The sequence below is a fragment of the Sinocyclocheilus grahami genome, unplaced genomic scaffold (genome assembly GCF_001515645.1).
Source record: "Sinocyclocheilus grahami isolate Dianchi unplaced genomic scaffold, SAMN03320097.WGS_v1.1 scaffold281.1, whole genome shotgun sequence".
NCBI classification, from domain to species: Eukaryota; Metazoa; Chordata; class Actinopteri; order Cypriniformes; family Cyprinidae; genus Sinocyclocheilus; species Sinocyclocheilus grahami.
The window spans coordinates 1115169-1132622 of record NW_015505460.1 but is presented as its reverse complement, the minus strand read 5'-3'; the positions used below and the strand labels follow the sequence as shown (position 1 = coordinate 1132622).

At 38.0% G+C, this 17454-nt stretch overlaps 1 protein-coding gene across 4 annotated transcripts in view; it reads right to left on the bottom strand.

Moving 5' to 3' along the window:
- LOC107600286 (protein FAM19A1-like) overlaps positions 1–17454 on the bottom strand; it is a 182823-nt gene that overhangs the window by 145007 nt on the left and 20362 nt on the right. For 2 of the 4 annotated variants that reach the window (XR_001610744.1, XM_016292138.1), the window contains exons 2-3: positions 14393–15133; positions 12443–12580 (exon numbers count right to left, since the gene is read on the bottom strand). Coding sequence is in view for 1 of the 4 variants with exons in the window: in XM_016292138.1 (XP_016147624.1) it covers positions 12443–12566 (124 nt within the window). In the remaining 3 variants the exon portion in view is untranslated. The remainder of the gene's footprint in view (positions 1–12442; positions 12581–14392; positions 15134–17454) is intronic. The other 2 variants (XR_001610746.1, XR_001610745.1) reach the window with 1 other exon arrangement.

Genomic DNA, 17454 nt, shown 5'->3' with positions numbered 1-17454 from the left:
CTCTCTCTCTCTCTCTCTCTCTCTCTCTCACACACACACACACACACACACACACACGATGCGCAAAACTCTGCATTTGAACAGTCAATAGCAAATACTTAAACTAATAACAAAACAGTAGCTGATTCAGAAGCGCCAGATTGTAATAGAAAAGTCAGAATTAACTCCTCTCCTAGGTTCATGAAACGGTCATCCATAAAATGCATTGCTGTTCTGTTGTAAGTAATCTTAAAGATTCCTAAATGCATCTACCCTTTAAAGGGGTCATCAGATGCAAAATTCACTTTTACATGGTGTTTGAACATAAATGTGTGTCGGTTGTATATGTACACAACCACCCTATAATGATAAAAATCCACCCAGTGCTTTTTTTTTTTTTAAATCACCCAAAATAATAACCCCTTTGTCAGATCAAGCCATTCACAGATTCTGGCCTGATGTACGCCACACAGGCCAAGGCCCCTCCCACGATTGTTGAATGACACTGGTGCTTTACCTTAGACCCGCCCTGAGTGAGCTGTCATCAGTCCGCCAGTGTTTTTACGCCGGAGCAGGGGTAGACAAGATTGTATCATAAGAGACTGAGGTGTTTTGCTGTTGGATGTAATAATAAACATAGCAGTCATCATTTACTCCCGACATCTGAGCCGCTGAAGACGCAGTGGATTACGTTTTATTTTGAAGGGAATGTGCCCCTCGATCTACCTAAATGCATCTATGTTCGCGAGAATCATTCGTGATCCAGCTTCCCCTACAGAAGAAGTGAGTATAAGTTTTTTTTTATTTTTATGAATCATTGCAAATCGCCTTTCCTATAATGCTAGTAAGCAAGTTCTGCAGCTAAATGCGGCTAAAGTTTACAGTTTCATGATAATGGCATGGAAGAGAGGGGTGGGGTGAGCAGAGCTAATTAGCATTTAAAGGGCCATGCACTGAAACGGACCGCTGTGAACAGAGCTGTTTTTGACAGGGTAAAAACGGTGTTGTTTTAAACTACCATTGAGAAATTTTAACCAAAGTATGTTATAGACTTTTCACAAAGACCCTAAAGAATCATACCAACTTGTGGAAAATGGGCATCTGATATCCCCTTTAATAAATATAATGAAGTTTTTAGGAACATGTACAACATACAAACAGCCTAACCTTGCCTTGTCATGAAAAGGTAAAATTATTTAATATGTTATGAAACTTTCTGATCTTAACAAAGAGCCACAAGGGTCTTCAGGGGTCTTCACTATGACATCACTTGTTATATTATGTTTATGTTTCTGCATGCTGTTGGGACTACATGACATTATTTTAATAACCAGTGAGGCAGTTGGCCCTATTGTCAAAACGTGTTATATATTTAAATAATATTTTTTTAATTATATACAGATACACCAAAGAATACCAAACTACTGCAGATTTCCTTTCGATTATAATATCAGGACATTTTGCCTGTACAGTATTTATATAAAAAAAGTGTAATTTAAAAGTAAATTTAAAAAAGATGGCTGAATTCACTGCAAGTATAAATTGCATTTATAGTGCATTTTTGAATAAATTACTAGATCTAAAAGACAAAAATGACCATCATACTAACCCAGATAATACACGGTAATTTGTCATTTAAAAAAGTTTGTATTAAATTAGAAAAATGCAAAACAGAAGCATTTTCTTTACTAGACTTTTGGACCCCACTGTATGGCAACTCAACTGTTGACCTGTCGTGACATGGACAAACAATATTATATGAGGACTTACAGATAAAGAACATGGAAGGAACCAGGAAAAAAGGGTGCAGTAATAGCATACGATGTAAACAATTGCAGGTGTCTTTAAGACACAGCTGCAGAGCCACAGAGAGCCATTCTTCAAACATGATGCTTGACGTCAAAATGGCACCTTTGTGCGTGTCAAAAAAAAAATCTGAGAACACCACTCCGAGGCATATTACCAACATCCGCAGCTGCTACCTTCTCTCTCTTTCTCTTTTGCCCTCCCTCTCTTTGCCTTCCTCTCTGTTCCTCCATGTCACAGAAAGTGTCACAATGTCAGGCGAGGACCTGCGAGGACCTGTCACGCAACACAAACACACACCACCTTAATGAGAACTCCTCCCTGCCTCCTCCACAACTATCCATTCTGAACCCACATACACATAAACACATCACAATCAACTGTCACGTCCAGCCCTGATACCCTCTCCAGACTTGTGGCTTTTGGATTCGGCGTGACAATTCAAATGAATTCCAAAAAAGTTGGAGAGATTGCAAACTGTCATCCTGTTTTGCCCTCTCCAGCGAAGAGTAAAAAACTATAATTGCTTCATCCTCGCTTCGGCAGAATGGACGAACAATACGACGGAAGTGACAGGCAGTGAAAGGGAAGATATATACCATTTGAGAGTTTTCAGCTTATGAGAGTTCAGGGCCTTTTTTTTTTGCCTGTGAGGTAATCAATGCTCTCTGTGCCCTTTCCATCCACAGGGAAGATATTATACACTCCCTTCCAATGGGACACCCACTGCTCTGATATAATGTAATGCCATACACAGACTTCTGGGAAATAGAGATGGAGGGAAAAACGCCAATCTTTTCATTTCGAAACAAGACATTACTAGCAATTAATTCATTTCCTGTGCTTAAAATCTATTTTGTTTACATGTCCAGGCTGCTTTAGCTAGTCAGTCACTTGGTTCAAACCAACTGGATCATGAGAAAACATTAAACATAAATGAGAAATAAATATTTTATGAGATGGCAAATTCATAAATTTGCACGATAGTTATGAAATGCCAAAATTTGGCTTGACCACTACATGAAAATATGTTGTTTGAACCCAAAAACTTTCTGAAACCTTTAAAATGCACCCTGGCAAACCAGTTTAAGCTAGTTTCAGCTTTTTTCAGAAGGGTCAGTATGGTAAAACTGTATATTATTGCACAGTGTGTTTTAAAAAAGGATGTCACGCACATTTCCGGAGGAGGTCATTGCTTTAGAAAGCAATAAAAGAAAAGTGGAGTGGTACAAGCCTCTATGTGTCTATCTGAGGGAGTTCTAATAAATAATGCTTCTTCTAAATACCCGCAGTGAGCTTTGCTAAATCGGCCATGAAAGCACAAAGTAATCTCAGAGCTGTGTTTCTGTGATCCAACAGAAAAAAACTAGACAGTGATGCATGCAAGTCATGGATGTAAAACAATAGGGATAGAGGCTGGGGAAAAAGCTTTCCGGAAGGTAATGACCACTGGGGCCAGAGGTGAAGGATGTGTTTGTTGACTAGGTCATTTAGCGAAGGACAAAAATCAAGTCTCACTCCTTCATATCTTTCATCCAACTAACACAATGAAAACAAATTAAACAGAAAGATTCAGGGATATTAATAAAAGAACGTTTTGGCTAGTTCCGCTCACAGTTACTTTAGCAATACCCTGATCCCCTGAAACTAGTGAAACTAACCCATGCTTTGGACTCTATCATTTTCCAATCACAATAGAATTATCCTGATAACACAGGTGAACTGTGGAAATGTGTATTAAATGTGTATAGTGATCTTCAAACCTTTTGATGCCATAGACTGCTAAAAATTATGATCCCTTGTATAAATAAATAAATAATATATATGTGACCCTGGACCACGAAACCAGTCACAAGGGTCAATTTTGTGAAATTGAGATTTATACATCATCTGAAAGTTGAATAAATACATTTTCCATTGATGTATGGTTTGTGAAGATAAGACAATATTTGGCCAAGACACAGCTATTTGAAAATCTGGAATCTGAGGGTGCAAAAAAAAAAAAAAAACCTTTTAAATTGTCCAAATTAAGTCCTTAGCAATGCATATTACTGATCAAAAGTTATAGATTTTTGGCTATTGCTACAAATATAGGAATTACTTATAGTTTTATAGAGATTATAAAACTATAAGTAATTCATATGAAGTATTTAATATTTTATTTTTCCTGTTGTTCTTCTGTACACACATTGCCAAAATAGTGTGTTAATAAAGAGGTAAGTCTGGAATGACACTTAATGACAGTTGTCATAAACATGCATAAAAACCCCTTCATATTCATGACATGTGTCATGTCATGATTATGTAGGTGTCATGTCATGATTATGAAGGTGTCATGTCAGTCTTATGCACACCCCTTCAAGTAAAGTGTAACCAAACCTTTTGATGCCATAGACTGCTAAAAATTATGATCCCTTGTATAAATAAATAAATAATATATATGTGACCCTGGACCACAAAACCAGTCACAAGGGTCAATTTTGTGAAATTGAGATTTATACATCATCTGAAAGTTGAATAAATACATTTTCCATTGATGTATGGTTTGTGAAGATAAGACAATATTTGGCCAAGACACAGCTATTTGAAAATCTGGAATCTGAGGGTGCAAAAAAAAAAAAAAAACCTTTTAAATTGTCCAAATTAAGTCCTTAGCAATGCATATTACTGATCAAAAGTTATAGATTTTTGGCTATTGCTACAAATATAGGAATTACTTATAGTTTTATAGAGATTATAAAACTATAAGTAATTCATATGAAGTATTTAATATTTTATTTTTCCTGTTGTTCTTCTGTACACACATTGCCAAAATAGTGTGTTAATAAAGAGGTAAGTCTGAAAATGAATAACGATTCAGTGATTCAGACAGGCTTGTGATTTTCTTGAAAAGGGAAAACAAAGTCATTGCAATGAAGAAAAATAACAGCTCCAGAGGAAAAACATGACCTGTGGCAACATGGAGATTGAGCTACACCTGAATCACACTTTGAACGATTCAGTCAATAACTGCATCTCTAGTCAAACTTACGCCCCTGAAAGGTGAAGTTCATAAAAAAGAAAGAAAGAAAAGAAAAGAAAATTTAAAATTGCTCTCCAACCTTAAGCTCAATCATTGAGATCAATAGTGGAAATTTAGCCCTTGTCTTTCCAATTATAACTGCAGCCAGAGATTCCCAAATATCATCCTGATACTCAGAGAAGTCCAGATTGTTTACAGTCTAGGAAATGGCACATTTAGGATTATAAATCCAGACTGTCACTAAACAAATTAGATATTTAGGTCCAAGCCATCTGCGGTAGCATCCACCAAAAGAGCCAAGAAAAGAGAGAGAAGCGCTACGGCTTTATAATAATATCCTGCTTGTGATTTCAAACAGCAGAATAAGAATTCATAGCGCTTTGAATGAGAGGCACAAAACAGTCGCAATGATTTGTGGGCTGGAATTCATTTTACATGGCTCATGTACTCTGCCTGCATTGCAGTCAGCCAGATGGGGAATTCGGTGTCTGGGATCATTTCACTTAACAGAAGCATTGACCGCTGGTCGGGCCAGCCTGCGGTTCCACATCTTCGCTTCTCGCTTGAAACTCCTCTGCCTAAATTGACTGACAGAAAGCGCTTCTAAGAACTCAACCGCAGGGACAAACAAAGACGTGAGTCAGATGCAGCTGTAATTAGCGCATGTAATTAGACCTAAATTCTGAAATGCAAATGCTATCAAGGCTCTGGCATGAATTAGAATTCTAAGAGGGAGCTCTTCGGCGATGGACATTCTGGAGATGTGTATAGTCATAATGAATAAGTCCATGGTGATGGAAAGAGCTTCGATGCCCACCTTTTTTTCAGACCGAGGCTGCGATAAGAGAACAGATCTCTAATCCTGTTCCATCTCGTTGCACTTGGCAAAGAAAATCCTTTAATGCATATGCCGTGCTCCATCTTCTGAATGACAGTTTTGTTTTGTAAATATGAATAATCTCCGTATCTCGCTTTTGCTGAGCTGCATGTGCTCACCAGGAAAAAAAGATTAAGATATCTCTTACTGCAATCTTTGTAATATCAGTAAATATTTCCATTATTACAACTGAACAAAACACTCTTTCGTAACGTTCTGCATGAATAAAGCTATGCAAACCAACAGGTACCAGAACAATGGTCTTTTACGCCCAATATGCAGATAAAACATCTCACCACATATGGTTACGCATGATTCAGCTGTTCCGTATTGAGTGCAATAGCTTTGCGAAGGTTCGTGCACGATCCGAATTATACTTAAATGTGCATACGCACGCACACACATACGTACATGCACAGTACCATAAAAAGAACTGTAATAGGATTCTTTAGCTTTTCCAGTGACTGCCTTCACTATCATACACACAGTTAAGAGCACTAATCCATGACAAATTGTCTCGTCTGATCCATGACAAATCGTCTGAAGGCCAGATAGAGATGAGGAAATTGAGAGAAAAAAGGAGGCCGAGAAAAAGACGGAAGGGGGAAGGGCATCAGGAGGAGCTCGAGAGACATATGACAGAGAGAGAGAAAAAGAAAGAGAGAGACAAAGTGCGAAAGCAAGAAGGTGTGAAAGAAAGAAAGAACTTTATCATTCTAGCAACATACTATAGACATGTCTTACTAGACATGTTCTAGTAAGGGTCTTACACATAATATCTGGTTTAGCCATGAGGCGTCAGTTTAACCTAAGAAAGTTCAGATATGATAAGTTTATAAGATCCTGATGAGGTAAAATTGGGTTTGTTGTGGTGCTTTGGTGACAAGGGTTTGAGCGTGTGAGTGTGAATCATCCCAGCTAGCCCAATCAAACCTCTCTATCCAATTTGCTAAGAAATCAGATTATTACGCCATTCCAGTGAGCTGCATATAATTGAATTTGGTTTTATGTCATCAATTCTCCCTTCTAATTAGTTTGCCACAATTAAAAGTAGGTGTGAAATTAATCGGATTAATTCACAATAAAACAGCCGCACAGACGTCTTCAATAACAATTTTCCTTCAAATTAATTTGCTCATTATTATTGCGACTCGAAAAGACAGCAACACTGCCCTTCGAAAAATATAGATCTATATGGACTCAAACCTGCAATTCTTTGAGCATGAGCACCAAAGCCAAAGCACATGAGCACCAAAGCCAACATTCAGCATTTGACTGTTTATACAAAAAACTACCATTCCAAAGTTTGGGGTTAGTAAGATTTTTATTATATATATTTTTTTAAATATAAGACATTTATAATGTTACAGAAGATTCTATTCATCAAAACAATTCATTAGAAATGTAAAATTTTTACAAAAATATTAAGCAGCACAACCACTTTCAACAATGATAATGATAAGAAATGTTTCTTAAACGTGTTAGAAAGTTAGCATGTTAGAATATTGTTTTAACAATCAGATGATGAATGTTTATGTCGAATGCAGTTTCAAGTCCACACATATGCATATTTTTAATATCCATATATACATACATAACATCTGTGCTTCCCATCTCTTGGAAAAAACACCAGCCACCACTGACATAAATGCATCCGATTGGATTTTATTCAAGCTTTTTTTTTTTTACATTTATTATTAGAAACTCTAGTTAACATAACTTGAGGACAGTGAAAGCATTTCTGATTCATAATCCGTTGTCCCCATTGGCTGTATACCAGGAGACAACTGTGACTCAGGTTAACTATGACCCGACATGCACCTATGATATTGGTAATCCTCATTCTCAGGAGCGCTTTGGAGGAAAGCAAATTCATGTGAAAAGAGATGAGGTTAGTTTCTCTCTCTGTTGCTGGGCGATCGGGAAAATATTCAACAGTGGTCAGTGTATCCGGCCAAAACCAGAGCAGCCCGGGCCTTCATTTGGTAAGGAGAGAGGAGGAAGAGATACACTGCAGCCTGGGATTGTGTCATGTCACATTCTGCTCATCTGTCAATGTAGTGGATTATTTCTTGAGAGACCCGAATTGGCTGCCTGGAATCAGACCGCCATCAATCTCGGCTGAGAGTGGAATGCGGGCGAGGGCCCGTCCTGCACAGACTCATGGGATGCAGACGGCTTGGAGCCGGTGCCTGAGCAGGTGATGGAGCAGCGGAGCGACTCAACTCGTTACTCAATATAAGCCTCAGCTGTGACTGGGATTTTTTGTTCGTTTCTCAAAAAAAATAGGGTTTTGCAGGACAGAGAGAGAATTCAAAAGCAACCAAATCCATTTTGGTATTCATGTCAAGTTCCTGTTATAGGAGGTAAGCCGATTTCTGCAGTATTGTGAAATGCCTGAACTGCATGGAGGATTACACTTGTACAGAGACACCTCTGACCTGACAACTACTGTATCCATCATCCTCAGACAAATAATGATTCTGCTAACTGTGCAGCTAAAGCTACTCGGCTGCATCAACTCTGTATTTACTACATGAACATATTTGTTTAAAACACATTTTGCCTCTATCAAAAAAAAAGAGAGAGTAAAGGAAAATAGTATCAGAATATGTTGCAGGCTGGACTCGAACCTGAATTACCCACTTAAGCACCAAAACGCAACATTCAGCAACTGATCACTTGTTGCCTGATCATTTGGTGAGCTAAAAGGCAGTACTTTGCAAGAAATGGTCAATAACTGAAAAATGATTTATTGAGTGATTTATTACCACCTGAACTGCATGGAGGATTACACTTGTACAGAGACACCTCTGACCTGACAACTACTGTATCCATCATCCTCAGACAAATAATGATTCTGCTAACTGTGCAGCTAAAGCTACTCGGCTGCATCAACTCTGTATTTACTACATGAACATATTTGTTTAAAACACATTTTGCCTCTATCAAAAAAAAAGAGAGAGTAAAGGAAAATAGTATCAGAATATGTTGCAGGCTGGACTCGAACCTGAATTACCCACTTAAGCACCAAAACGCAACATTCAGCAACTGATCACTTGTTGCCTGATCATTTGGTGAGCTAAAAGTGGTGAGCTAAAAGGCAGTACTTTGCAAGAAATGGTCAATAACTGAAAAATGATTTATTGAGTGATTTATTACCAAAAAAAATTACATTTTGCCAAATATTGCCTTGGTCAATTGTGCAACTGTATTCAAGGCACTCGAACTCGAACGGACTCGAACCTGCACAACATCTGATTATTTGTTGGTTATTGGTTTTTCTATCACTGATTTTTTTGTCTTGCTGGAACCATTTTCTGTATGAGAGAGAAAAAGTTGGACTGTGTTCAGGATGTGTTACATGCCAGACATTAACTAAACAATTCTTCCTGAAATAGAAAACACTGTCCATTATTCAGCACAACATCTACAATCTTAATTTCATCTTTAATAATAAATGGTCATTAACAGGGAATGTAGAAAGATAAACATCTGCCTTAAACATCAGCTTCAGCTCAAACTTCAGCATCAAGGACATCAGCCTGCATTTCATCATTTACGAAAGCTTTTGGCTCAGTCACTTAAACTTCCACCTTGATTATGGAAATACAATTGCTCCCAGTTACACAGACATACTTCTGTCTAACCCACAGAGTAATATGGTGCTGTTCTCTCCTATCTGGATTTTGAAGCATTTTTGGCATTGATATAAAGTTTGTCCTCGAATATCATTGGTGGGGGTGTTTCACAGTTAAATAAATGATGACAGCTTTTCAAAATGAATCATGCTCTGCTTTCCTTTACTCAGTCTCATTTTTAATCGTGGATACTTTTTAATAGGCTTTGATTGCTGGATAATAGCACCATGGATAAAAGAGAGGCCATAGAAAGAAAAAAAAACATTTCAAAATGTTAGATCTCTCTCCAGGCAATGGAAATCTATTTATATTGAAAGGTCTTCTTAATGAAACTAGAGATGGTTTTAGAATTACAAAATCAATTTTAATTCAGGTATTAATCATAGTATTTTAATTCCGAGAAACTGCTGCTGTCCAAGCGATTATTTCAATGAGGAGCCTGTGCATTATCAAATTCTTAAGACTAAATGTTTTTTCCCCCCCAAAACTTTAGAAGAACTGCATGTGGGTGGAGCTCAAAGAAATGAAAGTTGTAAGAAAGAATCACATAAAACAAAATAAGAAAATACATAATAATAATAAAATACATTTCAAAAATATAAAAAGATAAAAACAGAAGTCGAAAGTCTGTGCAAGCTGAGCAGATGTCTTGAAATAAGCATCATCAAAACTCTCCATCCAAAGAAAAATTGCAATTTAAGATATTCTCTTACATTCAGTAAGAGAATACATACGTACATACAGTTTTAAAGTCAGCTGAGATGGAAGAAGTCAGCAGGTATTATTGAAGGGTAGCCAATGATATCTGCAGACCTGACATCAAGAAACCTCATTAACAATACTGCTTTAGATGCTTTAGATGTTTGTTGATTAATTTAGCTACAAAACAGGGTCTTTGTGGGAAGGCTTGAGGAACTCAGTGACATCTAATTAGCCCATTCCGTGTCTTTGCACCTTTGCAGTTATAAAGGAATTACATAAAAAGACTCCATTAAGCCTGGTTCATCTAATAGATGCAGTATTACACCACAGAACTAGAACCGTAGACAAAGATTTCATACTTCGAATTATGATTCAGTCACAAATGAGGTCTCACTAAGAACTGAACCTGTTACTCCGTTACTGTATCACTTTAATGTGAAAAAGTGTTATTTTTTATGCAAAAAGAACATACATGAATTTTGGTACTGCCATGATGGTCCAACGTGCAGATTGTTATCTTAACACGAAAATAAAACATCTCACAAAAGTTGCAGTTTGAACAAGCTTTGTTTTCGCAGTAAACATACATGATTTACCCCCTCCCCCGGTTTAGTTTTTTCCTGAACAAACGTGCCAAACCATGAGCACTTAGCAAAACCCGATGAAAAATCTTCAGCCGCTGCTATATGGATGCGTGCGAGTGTGGGAGCACGTTTAAAAGCTACTGACATCTAATTAGCCCATTCCGTGTCTTTGCACCTTTGCAGTTATAAAGGAATTACATAAAAAGACTCCATTAAGCCTGGTTCATCTAATAGATGCAGTATTACACCACAGAACTAGAACCGTAGACAAAGATTTCATACTTCGAATTATGATTCAGTCACAAACGAGGTCTCACTAAGAACTGAACCTGTTACTCCGTTACTGTATCACTTTAATGTGAAAAAGTGTTATTTTTTATGCAAAAAGAACATACATGAATTTTGGTACTGCCATGATGGTCCAACGTGCAGATTATGTTATCTTAACACGAAAATAAAACATCTCACAAAAGTTGCAGTTTGAACAAGCTTTGTTTTCACAGTAAACATACATGATTTACCCCCTCCCCCGGTTTAGTTTTTTCCTGAACAAACGTGCCAAACCATGAGCACTTAGCAAAACCCGATGAAAAATCTTCAGCCGCTGCTATATGGATGCGTGCGAGTGTGGGAGCACGTTTAAAAGCTACAACCCTCCATTACCAAGCCCTTCTTGACCTTCCTAACACCAGAGATGTGATTTCTCACACACGTTTTTGTCTAACTTTTCCATATACCGTGGAGTAAGGTGGGGGATGATTTCTTTTTGTTGTTCAGCCGACCCTTTCAATAATTCAGGGAACACTTACTATGGGGCATGCTCTTCTTTGTACATCTCTGGCACTGTGCTCTGCTGGGCCGGATAAAAACCTGGAAGAACGGTGTTAAAAATTAATCTGATGTATATCGCGCTTTTCTCTCCTTGTATTGGATTAATGAGTTTGAAGTGCTTTCTGAAGCTCTCTCACATACGTACGGTGTCTTATAAGATGGTAAACATTAAAAATAAAGGAATAAAGTCTGCAATAAATAAGGCGCTAATCAGCTATACTAGGACTCCTGGTGTGCTCCTTTTTTAAAATCGATATTAATGAAGTAACGAACACATTTGCGACATAATCTATAAGGACAAGACATTGCAAATATTTAATGAGCATGCGGTGATCCAACTCGCGCAGCGTTAAATTGCTTTGGAGTTCTTTGTAGCCTTGCTCCGCTGCTGAAAGTATGCCACAATCGCTTCCATTTGCATACTTAGTGTTGAAGAGAGACCCACCTTGCTGTCTCTCTTCCCGTCGGCCCTCGTAGCGAAACACTGCTTAATTGCCAAATACTTCCATAGAGCGGGCGATAGACGTAAATTGTCATTTCCACCAGAGCCTCTGTGATCAAAGCTGCTCATATTCACAGCATGCTGATAGGAGAGTTTAGCCTCAAGCCTGTCTCGCACACACATACGCACACGGAAGATTGCAGTCTGGGTAACTCGTGATGCAAAACCCTTTACAAGCCACTCGTTGAAAGCAAAAACAAAGCGTCTTGAGCTGGATTTCTACATAAATCTCTTTCATGACCGAGGTGGGGCACAATAAGAAGATAAGATACCAATCACAAAGTTTCATAAGCACCGCAATGTATAGATTTAAGCTGACTTTGATGCAAATCTGATAGCTATAAAGTCAATACATACTCATTTCGATCTCAAAACACAAGCGTTCCCAAACCGAACATCTACAATACATGGACTTCCACAATCAGCAGAGTTAAACACTTCAACGAACACATCACTGATTCAGTGACAAAGAACATACGGTTTAAACGAGACACTGACCCAGTATCTGTATGGCGTTGCGGCCCGGGCGGGTCACATGATGCTGCTGGATGGTCTCATACAAAGTGGCATGGCACAGCAGTAAGCAGCTAACACTTATCCACAGACACAGGAGCCAGGACATGGCAGGAGCACCGGCTGAAGAGAAAAGACATCAAAGACAGAAGATAAAAGCAGAATGTTTATTCTATCTGACACACACCTACATGCACGTACTATTTCAGCCCTCAGCATTACTGAATATTCTGCCGTTAACAAGCATTATTTCACACTGTAACTTTTATTTAAAGTCAATATAATTTAAAAATGACAATGTGGTTTGAAATCAACAGGTATAGTAAAATATGACCACTGACTGATCACTAGATATTGTTAAAACGACACTAATTGATCTTAAGGGAATAACCTTGTTTTTGTTTGCAGTACTTTATGGTGAGACATTTCATAACATGGTGCATAACCTTGGATTGATCAGCACTGCGAGACAGGAAGACAAACCAAACAAGTTAATTTATTTCTGTTTTATTATATAATGACACTGTTTTAGGGTCAAAACATATCAAACCAAACCAATTAACAACACTCGACAGTATAGACAAATGTGCAGTGATGAGCCAAAATACTCAATACAGAAAGTCTTGGAATGTTTACTCCAACTTTAAATTTGTAAGACAAAGGCTGAGATAGCTTGCTATTAACACTTTTAAATTACACCTCGGCTCAACTTCTAACAAAAAATTACAAAAACTCCCTCACTTTAAATGGCAAACAGTGTTTAATCAATGGATGGCACATCTGAGTTCTCCTGCACTCTTCAAGCTGACAGGCAGGAGCATCACGCAGTGTACCCTCAAATGACATTGAAGTTTCCAATGAATATTCATCAAGCCCCAAAATTAAGCACATAATTATTAACAGCACATTGTAATCCCCTTTGCTCCACTAAAGCCTCCTTAATCCACAGTTTTGTGGAAATGTGAACTGTTCCCAGAGGAGAGCTATTCTTTCCCTGGCTGGCAAACTGCCTTAAAAACTTCAACTGTCTTCTTCAACACTATAAAAGAAGATTTAGCACATGCAATCAAGTCTATGGACATACAACAGAGAAAGATTATCTTTAAGCAAAATGATCAGCCATGGACTTCAGAAGGTCACATAAACCTCAACACCGACGCAGTGTATTCTGTTGCAGATCTTTCATTTTCCAGGTAATATAAGTCACTTCTCTATGAGACGGTGTCTGGCAGCAGCTTGGGGAGTCGGTGCTCGCAGCTACTGTATAATGAATGCACTGATCTGACAAATCATCTGTTTGGATGCTCTTACATGTTTTACTTTATGGTCCGCATGCTCATCACTGTCCTCGGACACACCTGCACACGATCACCGCAAGATATTATGTACTCTACACACTTAAGATGAAGTGCCTATACATTTTGAGGGTAGAAATAAAGAAAAACTAATAATAAATAAATTATATTATTTTCTAATATGAATAATAATAATTATTATTAATATACAATTTCTGTGTGGTTTCACACATATTATTCTGAGAAAAAATAAATATATATGTACTCTGTATTTGTTCTTGCACTGTATTGCATCTGTTATCATTACAAAATACAGCTTGTGTGTGTTATTGAATGTAAAATATTGGCCATCATATCTTCGCTTATGTCACAGCAGCAGCACTGAGCTTAGAAAGGACTGGCAGGAAAATCCTATAAGCTCATCTGATCTGCACCGTATTGAAACTGTCAACTCTTAGCATCTTTTATTAGCACGTAGGCAAATTATCAATGACTCAGAGACGCACATAATACATGCTTAAAAGTTTTCCGCTTCAAAAATGCACACACACCTGCTGACTTTCTAGTCATTCTTGAGAACTGACTTCCCGTAGATTTTTTTCGCATCTTCCCATGATAGAACTATCACATTTAATCTTACCTGTGAGATACCGTGAGAAGAATGTTAAAGAAACGTGCCGTCAGCTGTTCACCCAATATCCTTAGCACATAGTCATAAATCCATCCATGCTCTCGGGAAAGAGCTTCCCAGCAAAAGTTCCTGTTTGGATCTACGGGTCAGAGGGGGGATGAGGAGACTTTTGTTCCCGCTCCTGCCCTTGATCCCCTCTTCTGTTGTAAGTCCTCCTGGCTGCAATCCACCGAACACAGTCAGGCACCCGACAACAGAAACTCCCGTCACAGCTGTGAAACGCTGTCAGAAACTAGCTGGGATTTGAGGGACGAGAGGCTTGTCATGTCACCTTTAAATCACCAGAGAAGCAACGTCTTCCTCCTGTTTCTCAGCCTCCTCACGCTTCTCTCTGAAGGTGAAGCTTCTTTGGGGGATAACAAGCTAATTTGCCTCTTCACTTTTTGGTCTTGCACATGCGACGGCACTTCTCTTTCTCTCTCGTGCGCTCGCTCTCTCTGTCCCTCTCTCCTCTCAGCTCTTCTCTCCCATTGCGAAGCCACTCAGTACGAGTCTCTCCTCTTCCCAGTGTACTGATTGGTGTGCACACGCATGTGTGAGTGCAGGCGTGCTTGTGTGTATGACAATACCGCCTCGCGAGTGGGAGAGCGAGACGTCTTAAAGCAAGACTGCCCACTGTAGCCGAACAGAAAGGCACCTATACAGTTGATATAACCTTGTATGTGTGTGGTTTCTGCGTGCAACTGGAGCCTGGAATAAAGACAGACAGGATGGTTTAATTTCACAATATGCTTCCTCAATTCTTCAGATTTTGGAGGGTTTGAACAAAGACTGAAATATGCTCAGAGCAACACGCTTTTAATAGAAGGGTGTCCGCAGCTGCGTTTGCAATCATCTAATTATTCTGAAATTGCTGCCGTGTTTCTTTGCCTGTTTGTACAATCTAAATGGCTCTTTGTGTTGCGCATGGCTCTCGCTGGTTGTTGAGTGTTGCCAGAAAAAAGTTGCAGCTGGCACGCCTGGCACACAGAAACAGTCGTCCCCTTTATGTGTGCTGATGCTGTTGTGGGAATTCAGTGGTTTTTATTATCCAAAATGATTTATAGATAATAAAAAATTAGATAATAAATAAAATAATAAGGAATATATGTATGTATGTACAGTATGTGTGTGTATATATATATATATATATATATATATACACACACACACATGCACATACATACTCATATGTCGTGATCAGAATTATTGCCACCCTTGGTAAATATGATCAAAGAAGGCTGTGAAAATAAATCTGCATTGTTAATCATTTTTAAGCACATTTTTTATTTAAACAAATTCACACAAATATCTAACCTTTCATTGAACTAAAACAATTGAAAATGGGGGGCACCCCTAATTATTGGCACCCCTAGAAATTCTTATGAGTAAAATATCTGTGAAGTATATTCCCATTCATATTTACAATTTTGAGCATATCAGGGTGATTATGAACATGAAATTAACCAGCCATGGCTTCCCGTTTCACAGGAATATAAATAGGAGGGAAAACAAAGGCCAAATTCCCTTAATCATCCGTCACAATGAGAAAAACCAAAGAATATATTTCTGATGTGCAGCAAAACATAATTGAGCTTCACAAATTAGAAAGTGACTTTAAGAAAAGAGCTAGAGCAGTGAAATTTCCCATTTGCACCATCGGGGCAACAATTAAGAATTTCCAAACAACAGAAAATGTTACAAATCTGCCTGGAAGAGGACGTGTGTCTATATCATCCTAATGCACGGTGAGGAGGAGAGTTTGAGTGGCTAAAGACTCTCCAAGGACCACAGCTGGAGAATTGCAGAAAATAGTTGAGTCTCAGAAAATCTAAAAAAAAAAATCAAACAGCACCTACACCACATGTTGTTTGGGAGGGTTTCAAGAAAAAAAAAATCAAGAAAAGAAAATGCTCTCATCCAAAAACCATTCCCAGCATATTCTGCTGTCAGACATGAATGGAACTTCAAATGGGACTGGCTTCTATGGTCAGATCAGATGTAACTAAAAATTAGCTTTTTAGCAACAAACATTCAAGATGGGTTTGGGGCACACAGGGATAAAAAGTACCCCATGTGTACAATGAAATATACTGCTGTATTTTTAATGTTGTGGGCCTATATTTCTGCTGGAGGTCCTGGACATCTTGTTTAGATACATGGCATCTTTGATTCTATCAAATACCAACAGATAAAAAAATCAAAAAGTGACTGACTCTGTTAGAAATCATGTAATGGGCCATGTTTGGATCTACCAACCGGACAATAATCCAAAAACAAATCTTAAAAACAACAAAAATTGGTCACTGGGCACAAAACCAAGCTTCTGCTATGGCCATTCCAGTCCCCTGACCTGAACCCTATAGAAAATGAGTGTGGTGAACTGAAGAGGAGAAGCACCATCATGGAGCTGGGAATCTGAAGGGTCTGGAGAGATTCTGGATGAAGGAATTGTCTCTGATCTCTTGTCAGGTGCTCTCTACCCTCATCAGGCATTATAGGAGAAAACTCAAGAGCTGTTATTATGCCAAACGGAGGGTTCAAAAAGCATTGAATAAAAGGGTGCCATTAATTATGTCCAAAGTGTATTAGAGAAAGACATGTCATAATGATATTTCCCCCCATTTTAAATTCTTATTCGCCAATGAAAGGTTAGATTTATGTGATTTTTTTAATAAAAGATCAAAATGATTAACAACGCAGATTTATTTTCACATCCTTCTTTGATCATATGTTCCAAGGGTGCCAATAATTCTGACCACGACTGTATAATACATGCCATTTTGGATGAAGTTAGCTAACCTTGTTGCAGCGCATTCTATAATTCTCATTTTTGAATGTTTTTGGCAAAAAAAAATTACAGTTGTATTATTTACAATTACAATTTATATTATTTCAAACTATAAAAATATGATTATGAATAACAATTAAATAAGTAATATGCATCAGTGTGTGTACATTCAGTACATTTGTGTGTACAATATATATATATATATATATATATATATATATATATATATATATATATATAT